The sequence below is a fragment of the Magallana gigas genome, chromosome 10 (genome assembly GCF_963853765.1).
Source record: "Magallana gigas chromosome 10, xbMagGiga1.1, whole genome shotgun sequence".
NCBI lineage: Eukaryota > Metazoa > Mollusca > Bivalvia > Ostreida > Ostreidae > Magallana > Magallana gigas.
The window spans coordinates 27,348,287-27,365,068 of record NC_088862.1 but is presented as its reverse complement, the minus strand read 5'-3'; the positions used below and the strand labels follow the sequence as shown (position 1 = coordinate 27,365,068).

The following is a 16,782-nucleotide window of genomic DNA, read 5'->3' as shown; positions in this document are numbered from 1 at the left end:
AGTAATTTTACTATAATTCATAGTAATGAACATGGAATATCATTTGACACAACGAGAACAAAATTAATATAATTTATGGGAGCAGTTTGGAAATTCCCGTTCTAATTTTAGTGTGTCGGAATTTATTTATTTTTTAACCTCAAAGGTCACGTGGTGGTGGTACATGTATCAAAATGTTAAGTATCAGGAAATCAAAAAGCTGATAACTACATGACTGTATTCAATTATATGATAAAACCATGATTTTACTGTACGTTAATATTTTAACAATACAGATTTTCTTGCTCTTTAAAAAGAACTTGTTTTTAAAGTTCTGATTCATTAATACTCTTTATTAGTGCACAGTTTACATAGCTTACGGTGACTGCGATTGCATAGAGGGCCTGGTTAAATTAGAATTAAACTTCCAAACACATGTATGACACTGCAAATGTGCAGCTTGAACAAAGACCTAAAATAAGCTTGAATTAAAAACTTAAAAACTACAGCCTTTTTTTGGTTCTTACTCTTCTTTTATTTAGGTGGTCTCAAAATGTGAATCCACATGTATATGTATTCTTTTAATCAAGCACTAATTTAAAACATCTTTTGTCATTTGAAAAAAAAAACAACAACAACAACGAAAAAAAACCCAACAAAAACACGTAATATTAAAAAAAAGCAAAATACTAAAGTTGTGTTTATAGCATGTCTGACGTCATCATTTACACCCGACTTTAATGAATCATGAACAATGAACATGTAACCGCTAATCAAAGTCTAATTAACACCTTTTGAGAAGAAGGAATATTATTCCCTTCTTTTACCTCGACGAACTCCAGAAGATGCTGTCATGAAGATGGAGCCGAAGACTTCGAGCGTGTTTAGAATTGTGTTCCTTGGTGGACCCGGGGTGGGGAAAACCTCCATTATTCAACGATGTGTCTACAATGAATTTAAAGAAAAGTCTTCTCCGACTGTAGAAGACATGTATTTCTACAAATTAAATCTTCCAGGTAAGAAAGCTAGCATTGTTTCTTTTTTTTAACTGTTAATCTTAAATACTAGTATGTCTCGTAATTATTTTACAACATCTTTTTTGGAATTTTGAGACCTGTTTTGAGTTCTAACTAGAATGATTAACAACATCGCCCAAATGTCAAAGTGCCCCCCCCCCCCTAAAAAGATATTCCATATTTATTTTTTGGAGAAAAATGAAATGCAAATTTATGATTGCATATCATCATATAGAAATCTTTGAGCTATTTTCTAATCAATTTTGATTCAGATGGCCAATGCGGACGATTTGAAGTCGTGGATACATCGGGATTACTGGAATTTTCCGCCATGATTGACTTGAGAATAAGCCAGGCCCAAGCGTTGGTGGTAGTATATGCAATTAACAACGAAAGGTCATTTCTACTCGCCAAGAGTTTGTGTGAAAGAATTCGACAAATAAAAGGTAAGTAGAGCTGTAGTCAACAAAAAAAGAATAGATATTTTAAGATGGCTTCGTCCTACATTTTCTTCTTTTCTGGCGGAAATTCATATGTAACATTTTATTAATATATGCGCAAGAATGTTGCTTTAAAACTGCATTGGCTGTAACACAAACAAGTCGGACCAAAAGAAAAAAAAAGAACAATTTGATTAAGAGAGTTCGATGGTCGTGGCCATTTTTTTTTTACTGTGTTGATCTCCTTTAGAAGAAGAGTTCTGTATAAAACATTAATAGGAATTTCAAATACCCAAATTTTAAAAGATAAAAGATATGGATCTTTTCTTTACTATTAACAGGCATAATTCTATCGCTTAAGGTACTTCACTACACCGAGACTTATACTTTTTAAGACACTACGTCACAAGATGGCGATTTAAATGTTTTGTTAAACTGTTTGTATCAATCGATTCAGATATATTTCATAATAGCTCAGTGGTTAGAGTATCAGGCTTGTGAACCGCAGGTCATGAGTTCGAATGCGCCTGGGATTTTTGTTTATGTTTACTGAATGAAATTTTTGAAAATATAATTTTTTTTATCTAAAATTGCACATTTTTTTGCCTATTTGACACATATATACTTCTTATTCATCATGCTATCTATCATAATCAAGAATTGTTCTGCTGATTTTTCAAGGTGTAGTGAGGCACCTTAACATATCATACCTGAAAAATCAGAGTAGATATGATGGTTAATTTGTTGACCATCCAGTCTCCTTAAGTTTTAAGTTAATACTCAAGACGACTATTTTATGCAAATCTAAACATTTTGACTACAGCTTCTTGATCATTATCGGTTTACATTCTAACATTATTTAATCATTTAGAAATCATTATTTTTTTCCTATTTAATTAAGACACATCTATTTTATCAATAAAACATAAATTCAAAATGTTTCATTAAGTTTCTCAGTATAGTAAATGAAAAAAATATAGAACTGAATTTATTGAAAAAAAATACACTTTTGAAATCTCAGTCTGCATTTTAAACACCCCCTCACCCCATTCCAAAAAAAAAACCACCCATATTTTTTTTTAATTTATAGAAAATAAAAATAAAATACAACATAAAAAAGCGCCTGTAAAAATTCTAGGGAAGTAAATCGGTTTGGCAACTTTGTAAGCCTGCTCCGTAAATGAATACAGTCATGTTTTATGCATTGAATGTTTAGTTATTTTTTGAAAGATGTGATCCCATCACTGCAGAGGTGTGTGCATACCAATTGAATATCGCGCGCTAGCGCGTTACGTTGACTGCTTGTTAGAAATAATCTGCCGTGGACCGTATATATATAATGTTAATAATTTAAACAAAAAAATGATTTTTTTTAAAGTAGGTTATAGTTCATGTCAAAAATATAATATTTGATAGTAAATGGCAGATCTTGAGGGTAATTTGATGACCACCCATCCCGCTAAAGTTCAAACTTTTAAAACAAAATCAATTAAAATCAATCATCTTGTTTATTTACAGGATGACATTTTCAGCATGTCTAGCTTGTTGGATATTATCTTGACAGTACATATAAAATGTTAATGATTTTTTTATTTCTTAAATCGGCAATTTATTTTTTAGGAAGGGATTTTCAGCATATCTTGCTTGTTGGAAATAAATTGGACCGAACAGATAGAAAAGTTTCCACGGTTTCCGCTTGTCGGTTTGTTGGCTGGCAGCCGAAGTGCCTGCTGGTGGAATCAAGCGCCAGATACGACCTTAACATCAAAGCTATTTTTCACATTCTTTTAGACAGTTTATCAACATGTGATGCGGATGCTCAGATTAACCGAGAAATCACATAGAGTAGGAAATGACGCGTTTGGTTAACTAGATAATTTTATTTGTTGTGTCATTTAAAATACGCAATTATCAATAACATGTACATGAGTTATTAAACATGTATACAGATAAAATTGCAGCATGTTTTGGACATGTGTTGCAATTTTACCTGTATACATGTGCATAAATCTCTCTCTCTCTCTCTCTCTCTCTCTCTCTCTGTTTTTTTTTTTGGGGGGGGGGTGTCTTTTTTAAAGCTCTAAGCAAAGCTCAGCGCTTTATTGTCGTTAGACTTCTACTTCCGGTGCATCGAATAACCGCCCCCTATGAGCAGAAGTTTACATCATTTAAACTGGTTAGGGAACCAGTTTCAGGACCTTTTGCACATAACTGCAAGGGCTATTGTTAATTTACTGTGGAATCATTAAATTTCGTGGGGGCCAATTTTCGTGGATGACTTAAATTTTACAGGTTCGTGGGGACGTAATTTCGTGTATTCTTATATATCTAAAAAAGGAAATATGACTTTATTACCCTAATTTATCAATTCGTGGAGGATGTTATTTCGCGGATGAGAGGTACCCAAGAATTCCACGAAAATTGATCCACCACGAAATTTAATGATTCCACAGTAATGTACGAGGCCTTAGTTACATACATCATTGCAGGGGCTGCCACGCAGTGATGAGGATATATAGTGCGTAAACAGAAGCTGAAATTAATATTATACTCATATATCTGTTATATACATACAGAAGCTGGGTTCGCGCTTTTCAGTACTATCAGTACTTTGATTTTTTTCTGTCGACGTTGCAAAATTTGAATGGCCAATTATTTTTTTTCTTGTTTCTTGTGGGAAAATTTGTCAAATAAGAAGAATATGTTCATTATAATTGTTCAAAATGGCATTTCGACACAGCAGAATAAAATGAACACATCGTTACCCTCTGAAGTATTTTGTGTATCTTGTTTTTGTTAATTTATCAAATAAGCCTACCATTTTTGGGAGTTGATTTTAATCAACTCTCCTATGCACTTACTCGGGCAAAGCGAAAGTGAAACAGTGTTTGGACCTAAGCACAAATCAATACCGCTGTCAACACTTAGTTCCTGAAAATAATCGATAAATTTGATGCTATGTATTCTAAAGCATTTTTTTTTCAAGAAAAATTATTTATTAATACCATGAAAATAGTAAGATTTTAAATTGTACATACAGTTTAGATATGTTTTAAAGTCGTATGTATTCCTACGCTAGAGTTCAATGTAGTCTCGTTCAACCAGACGTTTGGCTGTCATTGCATGTATATTGTATGATAAAATATCGAATTTGTTAATATTTGAAACACTAACGTATTGTTCGATATTATACTAATTCATTGTGTTTAGTATGATAAATAGGATTTTACGCTACAACTATTATTATTATCAATCATTATTAGAAGCAAAGTTCAAACATTTCCTGAGTGTATTGACATATTAAGATTGCTGGATGGTCACGGAAATTTTCAGACAGTACATGTATTAATTTCCTTTTAAAAGAAGAAAGGCTCTGTATAAAGAAAGGCGCAGACAAAACGTCAAAATTAAAAAGTAAAATTTATACAAAAAAAATGTCCTTAGTAATTGATTATAGAAGGGCACACGATACGGCATTTCCTGAAAATAACTAGCTCCAAACAGGCCTACTCTCAAAACCACGTGTTTTCCATTTGTAAGTAAACAGACTGCACACTGCCCACGAAGCTGCTGCATGTGCCCTGAAAGATGTAGTTCCTGTGAAAAAAGATCATCATCTCACAAAATACATGAAACATCCTTCTCAGTGGTAAAAGAAATTTTAAAACCGAATAAAGGAAATTGTACAAATGCAGTCATGGAAAAAACAAATAATTCTGAAAAATATAGAACTTGATCGATTACCGTTGTGACACCTTAGTTACCTCAATCGGCGAATGTGTTACATTGTACACTGAAAATGGACGCTATAAATTTATTTCTTTATGCTTTCACTATACTTTTTATTAATATACACGAATCTTGTGATAAAGCTGTTAAAAACTGTTGATTATGATTGATATTTTTTGTGTGAAATTTTGACTTTATTTTCCAATGCATGTACAGAAAAAGGCTAATGGCTAATGGAGTTTCAATTATACAATATTATATAAATAAATATAATTTAAATACACAATTATTCATATATTTGCATACATAGTCGTTACATTAACAAATCTATATCGGGTTTTCTGAATTCTTAGTACTATAGTATATTATTTCAAACGAAAGTCATCATTGATTATAAACTCGGGTTTTAAATAATCGTTAAAGTGATCCAATTCGTCATGTGGTCGTCCACCTGCATTCTATCGGACTCGATGTTCCGGGCAGTGCAGCTCACCTGAGATGGCGTCTCGGGGACCATCTCAAGATCTAGAACAACGGATATATTTTTCTTCAAAGAATCGTTCTGGGCAGAGAATTTGATGGTTCGAGCATAGTCGATAACAAGAGGGCTGTATTCTTCTAGGTAATCGGATAGCGAGTTGTTACCATCTTCATTTAACGTGTCCAGTGATGACATGAGGGATGAATAGTTTTTCATTGGCCGCTCCCGAAACAATATGGCGTCGTTCAATTCGTAAGGGTCACTGAGCTCCACGTGACACTCCATATTTATACTTTCGCTTCTTTCTGCAGTAGCTTCAATGTTAATTGTTATCTGTAAAGGAAGAAAGGAAATTTTTACAACAAAAAAATCAGTTTATTGCGTGCTTGGTGCGCTAATTTGCGTTCTCACAGACAAAAAGTTGTTTTCGACTCTAATACTTTAATAATTTCCTTACAAAAGAAAGCAAACGAATATGCGTATGCACGTAAAAACTGACTTTTAAACGTTGATTTGCCAAATGGTGGAAAAAAGTTGCACAAAGTATGTAGAATATTCAGTATGAAGAATACGAAAATTCACAATGAAATCCACCTGGTTTCCTTACATTCAGACATATAACATGCATATTGATAGGCAGATGGGCGGTCAAACTAAAAAAAAGCACACACAAACACTCATTCAGGAAAATCAATAGATAAGAAATTAAGACTAAGAACTATAATGTAGGAAAAACCAGACACTACAAATATTTCAAACCTACAAGGTTGTCACTTTTGGTGACATTTGCGTTGAGTATCCGGACAAATCCAACAACGTCAACGTTGAATTCGTCTTCAACAATACGACTACCGGCAGTAGCTCTGCAAAGGTACTGTCCGCTGACATCGTCTGTAACATTTTCCCAAATTTTTTCGACGAATACAATACTATTAAAGTACGTTCTAAAGGTTCCCAAAACCCTGTTCCACCCTTTGTCATCTTTCTTTAGAATATCTACAGCAGTTGTAGGATTGGTAAAAAATGAACACTCGATATTTCCTCTTTGGTTTTCGGTTAACGTTTTGTCTCTATTGCCATTGAGTTTTGCAATTTCCGTTAGACTTAAAGGTTCAAGTAACGAAGTTTTCCCCTGTAGCTGCATATCAAACTGTAAGTGTATTCCCCGTGAGACCTCCAATCTATATTCAAGATACACATTCGTACCTCCGTGAATCTCTTCGACTTCGTCAACCGGAACCCTTAAAAGCACCATAGTTTCAGACTCGGACAAGGAGGAAACATTAGTTGTTAAGTTGATGCTCTCCTCTGTCCCGTCATTAGTCCATTGCAATGCACCTTTGGATTCATTACTCCAGAGTAACATACCGTCAATATTGTCAGCATGGGTTTTATTTTGAAATCTGAAATCAACTCTTGCTTCCCGATATCCGTCGCGCTCTATATTGGTGTACGCTTTGAACTCTACATTCAGGTCACTAAGGTCGTCATTTAAACTGTTGCGTCCCGAGGCTGGTACGTCTAAAAATGTAGTATATTGTGGCTCTATGCCCGCTGACAATTTGATAATACCAGAGCGTGAGTAGCAGGTCACGTGATGTAGCCCATCAATCATCTCATGACGTGGATTCGGTATTGGTTTTGGAGGGCTTTCGGTCGATTCAACTGGAACGTGAAAATAAAATCGTTTTAAAGGTCACCAAAAATCTACGACCACTTTTCACTAATATAAATTAAACCTGTAATGTCTACAGCCCCCTTTCTATCTTTAACGACTGGCGGTGTTTCGTCCAACTCTGCACTGGCAAAAAAAATTCTATATTATTTACTTGGATTCACCACTAGAAAAAAATCCAACAACATTACAGAAAAAGTAAAATTAACGACAAATAAAAAACAAATTAAGCCTGCAAAATGTTATGGCACCAGAACTAGAGGACTCGTCAACACGTATATGTTTAAATGTTTTTTTTAATACAGGCTTGTCTAATTTTTAAATTATACACTGTCGTAATTTTAGTTTTAAGGGCGTTGCATATATCATATGCATGTAATGTTTACTACGTTAAATTTTTGTCAGAAAACAAAGTGATCTACTACCTGGAAATATGACCTGGTTGTGGCAAAAGAACTTTGTCCTCATTGGAGCCTCGATCTGGACTGTGCAAGCATTGTACCCGGTTCCGGTTGAAGTGAGTCGTATTTGATGATATCTTATGGGAAAGTTGGTGTATTCGTTATAATTGTCCTGCTGAATAAAGATGATAAGGTGTTGAACTTTATTTAATATAATGGACTTTCCCATCGGTCTTAAAAGGAATATAGAAATGCATGGTTTGAACTCTAACTTTATTTTTAATGCGTTGTGAAATTGTTAAAGTTAAATATTGAGTTAAAGGGGCATTCTCAAGATTTTGGTCAAATTCTATTTTTCTGTTTTATTATTTACCATACTATAGGAATGCATTCTAATAATCAAATGAAATTTTAGAGTCATTCGTAGAGATAATAGCAAGATACAGGGCTCACAATTCTTTGTCGTGTAAACAAGGCTCCTGTTCAGTTTTTGTTTACATATGTTCAATATACAAGTAAAAATCTTTTTCAAGCTGATTTGTCGATCTCTTTCATCATGTTAAGCATAAATAAATATTTCCTAATGTTGAACACATTCATTTCAGATCTAAAACTGGAATTTCACTTCAACATTCAAAATGTAATCAAACGCTTTATTTACATAGCAAAGAATTTCAAGCTCAGTAACTCAAATTATGGTTGCCTATTAAAATGCCTTGATAAAGCATTTAAACATTAATATCAGAAAAAATAAGTTTTGACCAAACTCTGGACTATTGCCCTTTAAGTTGTAAACAAATTTAAAGCTCGAGCCTTGTTATTGTTTACATAATTACATGTAAGTGTTTTGTTGATATAGGTTTCAAATATTGCTTCTTTTCTATGGATTTATAAACACGTTAAATCATTTCATCTTGTTTGGCACAATTCATTTTGTCAAAGGAATGGTAATTCTATGCTTTACCTTATTTGTAAACAAATATTAGATTCGAATTTTGTTTACAGAAAAATAAGTCGAACTACATGTAGAGTTAAAACATACCACGTTTGATATATTTGTTTCAAATTGTATATAATTATGTACAAAAGCATGCAAAGTATGAATAAATCGATCCAAGTATTTAAAGTCTTGACCTCTTTATTTTCTTCTTTGGATCCACCACCTCCGTTATCTTCGTCATATCCCTCTTCTTCCTTTCCGTTCTCTTCTTTACTATCATCTTCGTCTTCTTCTTCTTCTTCAGATGAAGACGACGAAGACGATGAACATGACGACGAATCGCTCTGTAGAACAGATTACATTGCTCTTAATACCATATGCATTTCTACCATCGGTTATGTATATATATACTGTATACAGGGACATATTCGCCCCCGTTCTATTTTCGCCCCTTTTTGCCATCGTTGTTAGCGGGCGAATTAAAGACTGGGCAAATACCAATGTTCCAAGGTATATCTTTAGTATACAATCGTGTCTGTGCAAATTAGAGCAAAAAAGACGGAGCGAAACCGGGCATTTGCAAGTGTAGATTAGCGAAAATTACACAAGGCGTAAATAACCCTGTATACAGTATTTAAAATGATAAATTTGAAAGAAAGAAAAATCCAGCAAATCTTGAAGAGGATTTACCTGTTCTTTATGATGTAAAGATTTCAGTTGTTTGACGTCTTCTTTTAGTTCTTTGTACTTTGTCCATAATTTGTGTAGCTGAAATAAATATTCTTTCTAAATTTTAAATGTCATTTCCAATCAAATTATAAGAGTCTGTATAAAGCTCAAGCTACAGTTGTATCTTAATATTTGATATTAATTACCTTTTTTGAATCTGATTCACGACTTTTACATTGTGTGAGTAAAAGTCCACTCAAAATGGCTGCAAATAAGATCCAGAACTTTATCATTGTTTGGCGAACAGTTACATGTATGTTTATACTGTAATATTCAGACCATCGCAGTTTTAGACATATTAATATAATTGAAATATGCTTATGCTATTACTATTATAGAAACAACGATAAAATTGCATGCATGTCCAGATGCCCGCTATTTTACAGTTAATCGTAAATTAACTCTCTCTCTCTCTCTCTCTCTCTCTTCTCTCTCTCTCTCTCTCTCTCTCTCTCTCTCTCTCTCTCTCTCTCTCTCTCTCTCTCTCTCTCCAATTCTAAAGTCTGTTATTATAGTTGTTTATGTATAATGAGAGTATGTCCTGTTTCCGTTTTTATTTCAGTAAAATACTCGTTTATAATTTGATCTCTAATTTTTGACAAACTTATGTTTAATTCAGATGCAGTCGAACAATTTCTATTGATTGTAGTGATTTTCATCATTTTACGACAACAACGTGCAATCTGTCTTTTCGTATTCTACTGAATGTTATTTTTTTAAGCTTTAAATTGCATATTCTCTTGTAAATAATGAAAACATAAAATTATGATTTAAAAAGTGACAGAGAGACAAATGAATCCCATTCAGTTGATTCTGAAGAAGTTGTTATCTAATCATGATTTCAAAAATTAATAACAGAATTAATGTTGAATTTATAGTCTTTATATTAGACTAATTTTGCATACAATTCCAACTACCAAAATATACAAAGGTGACAAACCTACTAGATGCGGTTAAGCCAACTTCTACATGAGCATTCATTGCCCTCTTCCTTGCCAAAAGCTTCTTCGCAGCATTTAATTACGTTCATCCTTATCAATCTGGCAGTATTTAAATCAAGATTTTTTCATACTTTAAAGAGTAATTGTACATATTGAACAGCAAACAATATGCCTATACATACATGTACATTATCATCTAAAACCTTTATTCTAAATCAATAATTCGGCAGCTGCATGACAATATAGCTGATGACATTTACTATGCTCTTTTGACCGTTGAAATATGGTATTTCTGTAAGTTGATTGCCTCATCTAATTAATGCAAAGGTCAATCAAAGGTCAATATCGCCATCATGAGAGACACCAATCCTTGGTCTCAACAGTTAGGGTCACGTGATGTCTTGATTTTTCTCTGGCGTTAGAAATATTTTGGGACGATTTGACTTAAATTTTTCAAATTTTATTTTTCCATTTTCAATGTGTATAGTGATAAATGATAAATATAGAAGTTTATAATGATACGTTTATGTCAAAATTTGAAAGTCAAATACCAAATTTAGCAAGATACAGAGTTCACAATTCTTTGTTTTGTAAACAAAGCTCAATATTGTCATTTTTTAAGTTTCAATCAAATGTATCTTTCTTTTGTTGATAATAGTATTTATAAAGATATTGAATTTGTTTAATTTGTTTTTTATGTGTCATTTTGTCGAAGAAATGGCAATTTTCTACATATGTTACATTTTTTGTAAACAACTAATATAAGACTCGAGCTTTGTTTACATAACAACCAATTCTTTCCTCTGTAACTCGCTTGTAACTTGACTTTAACATTCATTATTTTGGTCAATCATTTAAAATGCACCAGTTAACCATTTTATACAGCAATTTAAAAAAAAATTGATCTTAAGTCGTGTCCAAAGCCCTTGTTTTATATTTTTCTGCTATAAAATTATCAAAGGTCATCTGTTTAACATCAAGTGTCTGTGTTTTACGTGAATCAGGTGAGTTTGTATAATATATACACGTACATTGTATTCTCGCTTCATTGCAAATGAAACACACTGCCTTGCAACGTGTGAAAGATAGACTCTATCAAATGCATGATACCACCACCCAAACCCAAACTTTATTTCGGTAGATGTTACCAATTCTATAACAACAGTTTGTTATCCAACAGTTTTAACTGTAAGTTGTTTGTGGGTCGTTTTTCTTTAAAAAAAGATTCATTTTAAAGGTACACGGTGGTCTCATTAATAGTAATATACGTGGGCATTATATTTCGTTGCTTAACTAAATTTGGTAGTTGTAAGGATACGTTAAGTTGTGGTCATAAATGTTTCCGATATTCAATTAAATATTGAGTTATTTTAAAAATGTTGCAAAGCAATGAGCATTTATATTTGTGGATTACTCAACAGCGAAATCCACGAACATTCAACGGACAGACACGTAGCATGGCCGAGGACGGGGGGAGGGGGGGTTAAGGTGAGGGTGAAGGTAGGGAAAATCAACAGTGATAAAGGAAAAGTAATACTTACGTAACCCCCCCCCCCCTTGCACCCGCCCCAACAGATTATAATTTTCATGATTTTGAGGAAAAATAACTTTTCTTTTTTTTCGCTTCAAAGTCATTTTTTGGAGGTTGCCCCCCTTTTTTATTTAAAAAAAAAACGACGTTATGTGCCTGCAATGATCGTTGATGAAACCACAGTAATTCACGAGACAATTTTTTTTAGATTAAAAATTATATAGTATTCGTCTCCTCTAAAAAGTTTCTGCTATGTTTGTTCCTTATCACACCTACTAGTGTTTCGATAATCTTTCATGAGGTTTGGACGGTCGAGTAGGTGTTTTGAGAACTTGACTGACCTTAGCGTGTCTAATCATGAGTTGCTGCGCCTGAAGATCGCAAGAAATACAAAACATTATGCGTTGTTGCGTACAGTAGAAAATTTTTCGTTCTTAGTTTGTCTAACTCACACAGGTGCATTGTACACGTACAATAACGTGCCGTGAATATTTATCACAGGTAGTTCTAGTCTTGAATATATATCACTTGACAAGAACGTCTTAAAAAATGTCGTATAATTTGCACAAAATGAACTCAAACGGTAGAAGTTTAAAATAGCAAATACTCAATCGTAGGAACAGTTTTTTTTATGTAAAATATGCTTCCGTGTTAAAGACTTGAAAAAAAAAATCATATTTGGGACAAATTAAACTCAAACAATTTTTTTTTTTCAATTCAAACTACTCGTCTGAACAGCTTTTGTTCCAAAAGGCTACAATGGCTATATACGTACAAGACATAGTGCTCCAGTTGTGAACTCGCTCAATGCTGTCATGTGCTTGAAGCGTCTATAAAGCCCCTTTCACAATTGGCGCACGAGCATTTACGACACTTTGCGATCGGAATTTTTTTAGATTCGCACGAGCTTTCTCATACATTGCACAAGCTCTCGCATAAGTTGCACGAGCTCTGGCATTCGCTGCATGCGTTTTAGTTGTCGCATCAAGTCTCCTCAGAATAGTGGACATGCACACTATTCAGACGCGACCAAATGCGACCCAAATCATCGCAGTGCAACGCACGAACATTAGTAGAACATTAGTACGAAAGTTTTACAACGTTTTGTGAACTCGCAAGAGTGATGCACGATTTTTGTAGGTCGTAAGATGAATCGCAGTTGTTTATGCGCGTATTGTGCGACCATGAGACTGTTGCTCAACATGTCTCATGTTACATGTATCATGCAACGTTTTACTATCATTGTACGACGTATCTGAAATATGCCATGCTTTGCCACTAGTATACATACCCTGTATAAGCATCTCTGTTTCAGCCCAATTCAACAATATACATTAATTGCATGATAGTGAGGGAAATATGAAGATTTATTTCTCCATGAAATATCATATTTCCCGAGGGAAATTTGTTTTTCTGGGGGAATAAATCTTTATATTCTCTGAACATTAATACATTAAACGTTTTATTATACCGAACAACATATGATTTTACAAAAATACGTTGATTTCTAAAAATTGTTTGACTTTTCAAAAGCAATAATGTCGTGATTGTTTGATTTCATCTGTTACTGTCTCTCTTTTCTTGCATAATTTCGATTTAAGGTAACTCTGTACCTATAAAATCATGGGTTCAAAGTTAAAAACTTAACTTTTTTTTAAATTATTGGACTTGAATTTCATCAAAAAATAAATAAAATATATATGTATCCATACTATTTAAGATGTAAGGTAATAAAAACCAAAGGCTGAAATTATCATCTGAAAATCACACTTTTTTGTGTTTAAAAACTAAATATAAGTGGATGGATACTTGTTTGTCTATTTAAATTTTATTGCTTACTTTGCCAGAAAACTAAAATTAATTAAAAAAAAAGAAAAAAATTGTTTACATTAGAAAAATAATAGTATTTAGATATATCACTTGGAGAAAAGTAGAAAAGAGTTATTTCCCTTTGTCATTATTGAATTATGTCGAATATAAGGATGAAAAACACTTATTAAATATATCCAAGTAAACAATGATTTGAGTTTTTGATGTGCACCTATCATAACATAGAAATTACAAATCTACTTGCAATAATTTTAATGAATTTATTGTTTATGTAAAATGTATGACGTCACAGGAGGGTGGATTTACTTTAAACATAGTTAAGTTGGTTTTGTGATATATAGAGAATCATAATGATTAAATATTTTTGATTTAATCATATTTGTCTACATCATATGCTCATATCGGCTATTTTATTTCTATGAAATCGCCCTGTCACGTGACTTTCTACACCGATCAAATATAATAGAATAATCATATTGAGGTATAATAATATATGCTGCTGCATCTCTGTTTCTTCTTGAGGGCATGTTATCTCGCTTTCAACCATGACTGCTTAAGCGTCGGAAAATGGGCGGTATATATACCGCCTCTGACTCGCACGAGCATTCGTACCATGATCGCAAGTCAAATCGCATTGGCACACGTCCAATCGTCCGATCACCTGGTCTCTCGCGCGATTCTATCGCTTAATCTTTCAACAGTCGCTTTCATTGTACAACAGTCGCATATAGACGCAAGATATATTGCAAAATATAATGCGTTTACATCGCATAACGCTCGCTTAGATCGTGCGAATTTCGTACGAATACTTTTTTCAAATGCGATTATATCGGCAACAGTTTACGATTCATATCTTCAGTCGTTTTACCGGTAACGAACCAGTATGTGGTTTTTTCGTGCATGCGTCTGAGATGGTCGTATCATCGAATGTTTTAGGATATTATTTAAATAATGTGTTTGTGTGCTTAAATTTGGTGCCTCAAATTTCCAAAAATATATCTAATAAAACACAGAGATTGCGATTTCAACACGGTGAACATTTAATAAAATAGTCACAGGGAATGACCGCACCACCACCTTTCTCATGCACCTGAGGCCATTGGGGGGAAACTATGGCATGGCATTCCAAGAGGTTCACTTGAAATGACACACCCCTTTTCCATGAAAAGGCGAAAAGTGCCACTAAATCCCTGAGGAACGTGACCAATTGGCAATCCTGCAACATCGCATACCTTCAGCTATCTTTTGGGGTCTGTATACATGTCATGCAAATCAGTGGACATGTCTGATAAAGGTGATATCCATACCAGTCATGCACTGGGGTCACGGGGATTAGAAAACTCTCTTTCAACCATGAGGCGTGTTGCAGGATTTGTCATTGGAGGTTTTACTTTGTATATGTGGTAACCTTTTATTACAGAATTTTTCAACACAACCTCTTTAAAAGGGGCATCACCAGTGACCTACTGTTCAGGCGTCTAAAATTTTAAAAGAAATAAAGTTAAGACATGTCAGTTAAATAAAACACATAGAAAACTTGTTAAGTTTTATTACAATCAGCTGATTTTGTTTTTGTTGCAAATCAATACACAAAGTACAGAATGTTTGAAATTGAGTTCAAACAAAATTCTATTGATTCTAATTGATGAATTAGAGCAGTTATGTGCAAATGTGGCAAATGAATGGAATATCCTCATTTCCTTAAAAAAACATCAGCACTGTAATCAAAGTCCAAAGGAATGCAATATTTATGAATCCATTTAGAACATTTATCGCACTGGATCCAGGTTGTGTTAATCACACCACTCGCCTCCTCCTCCTCAAATGAACCATGACACACAATGCATAAATTTTCAACAGGGGATGATAAATTAGTTTTCTTTTGTCGACGTTTATTGTTTCTTTTGACAGTGGAGGACTTTTGAGAATAGGATTTGTTTACTGGTAATTTTGACAAATATTTAGTTTTGGCCTTCAGTTCTCTTTCTGCCTTCTGTTTGGCAACTTTCAGCTGGTTTAGGGCCATGCTGCGGATAAGGTCTGGTGATGTCACATGATCAGGTAACGAATTTGTTGCTCTTACTGACTTTCTTTTTGATGATAGTGTCTTAGGTGGTAGAATGAGACCGGAAAAAATAGGTGAAATGCTGGTCTGTTTGCTTGACTCAGGTGTGCTTGACTCAGCAGTGCTCACTATGCTTGCCTGTGAAGAAAAGCTCTCATTGTGCAAGACGCACATTGCAGCATCGACTAAAACCTGCAGACTACTTATTTCCTTGCCATTAGATCCCTCCGGATTTTTACTGTCTGTGTCGTTTGATCTCATTGTACTATGATGGGCATCAGTCAGAGAATTTACAATTTGAAGATTTCTCTTTAGCTTCTTGTAAACATCATACCCAGGGGATACCCCCTCATCTCATACCCCCTCATCTCTTTTCTCATACTTCTCTCTTACAGGTGTTGAAATTGTTGAGTTATAGGTCTGAAAAGCAATCTGAAAACCATTACTTTGCATCTCAGAAGAGTTTAAATTTTCTCTCACATTGTTCTTACAAGATGTTACTGGAGAGTTTAAGAAGGTGAGAGGGGGCTTTAATGAGGTTATAGAGACGGCATCTCTATTAAGTGGAAAAACCCCTTCTCCTTTGAAACTCCCTACAATAATGCTAGGTTTGTAGAACTTCATGTGTTTCTGCTAACATAGCAGCAACATTTCTTTTGTTTATGGGAGTGTCTGGGTTTTTTCTTGTATTTTCTCTTACTGTTGAATACCACTGCTTTTTTGAAAGGGCCAAATACACCTTTGTCAAGGGGTTGAATTAAATGAGTTGCATTTGGAACCAACCTATAAATTTCTATCTGTAAAGAGATTGCTTTTGAGAAAATATCCATATTCAAATGGGAGGAGACACTGTCCATCAAGAGAACTACTGGGCGCTCTTGACCTGCATACTTGTCAAAATGATCTAAAAATGCACAAAATGCATCAGAATTCATCCACCCTTTCTCTGTGTAGACAACTGTTGAACCTCTCTGTGCTCCTATCATGGGATCATATGATCTTGGTTTCGGCTCTGGGTACACAAA

General features: G+C 34.0%; 1 protein-coding gene and 1 non-coding gene across 3 annotated transcripts; one reads left to right on the top strand and one right to left on the bottom strand.

Annotated features, from left to right (window-relative positions):
- The first annotated feature begins 698 nt into the window (after nucleotides 1-698).
- On the top strand, nucleotides 699-4,448 carry LOC105325548 (uncharacterized). The gene is made up of 3 exons (XR_010710265.1): nucleotides 699-995; nucleotides 1,268-1,441; nucleotides 3,056-4,448. It is a non-coding gene; the product is annotated as an uncharacterized protein (transcript).
- Nucleotides 4,449-4,926: 478 nt separating this feature from the next.
- Nucleotides 4,927-9,657, bottom strand: LOC105325549 (uncharacterized). Of its 2 annotated transcripts, none has more exons than XM_011425167.4 (6): nucleotides 9,537-9,657; nucleotides 9,352-9,429; nucleotides 8,856-9,005; nucleotides 7,746-7,896; nucleotides 6,409-7,310; nucleotides 4,927-5,978 (listed from the first exon to the last, which is right to left on the bottom strand). In XM_011425167.4, exons 1-6 carry the CDS (start codon nucleotides 9,621-9,623, stop codon nucleotides 5,571-5,573), a joined length of 1,776 nt encoding a protein of 591 aa, XP_011423469.3. In that variant the 5' UTR covers nucleotides 9,624-9,657; the 3' UTR covers nucleotides 4,927-5,570. The 2 variants fall into 2 exon arrangements, with proteins under 2 accessions (XP_011423469.3, XP_065930279.1); XM_066074207.1 differs by having other exon boundaries at nucleotides 7,746-7,893.
- Nucleotides 9,658-16,782: the final 7,125 nt, after the last annotated feature.

Bases quoted from the DNA above. Each gene is read 5' to 3' on its own strand.
- LOC105325549 (XM_011425167.4), bottom strand. From the start codon at position 9,623: ATGATAAAGTTCTGGATCTTATTTGCAGCCATTTTGAGTGGACTTTTA. The intron at 9,006-9,351 runs GTAAATCCTCTT...TCTGTTCTACAG, and splicing joins CTTTACATCATAAAGAACAG to AGCGATTCGTCGTCATGTTC. The intron at 7,311-7,745 runs GTAGTAGATCAC...TTCACGTTCCAG, and splicing joins CAACCAGGTCATATTTCCAG to TTGAATCGACCGAAAGCCCT.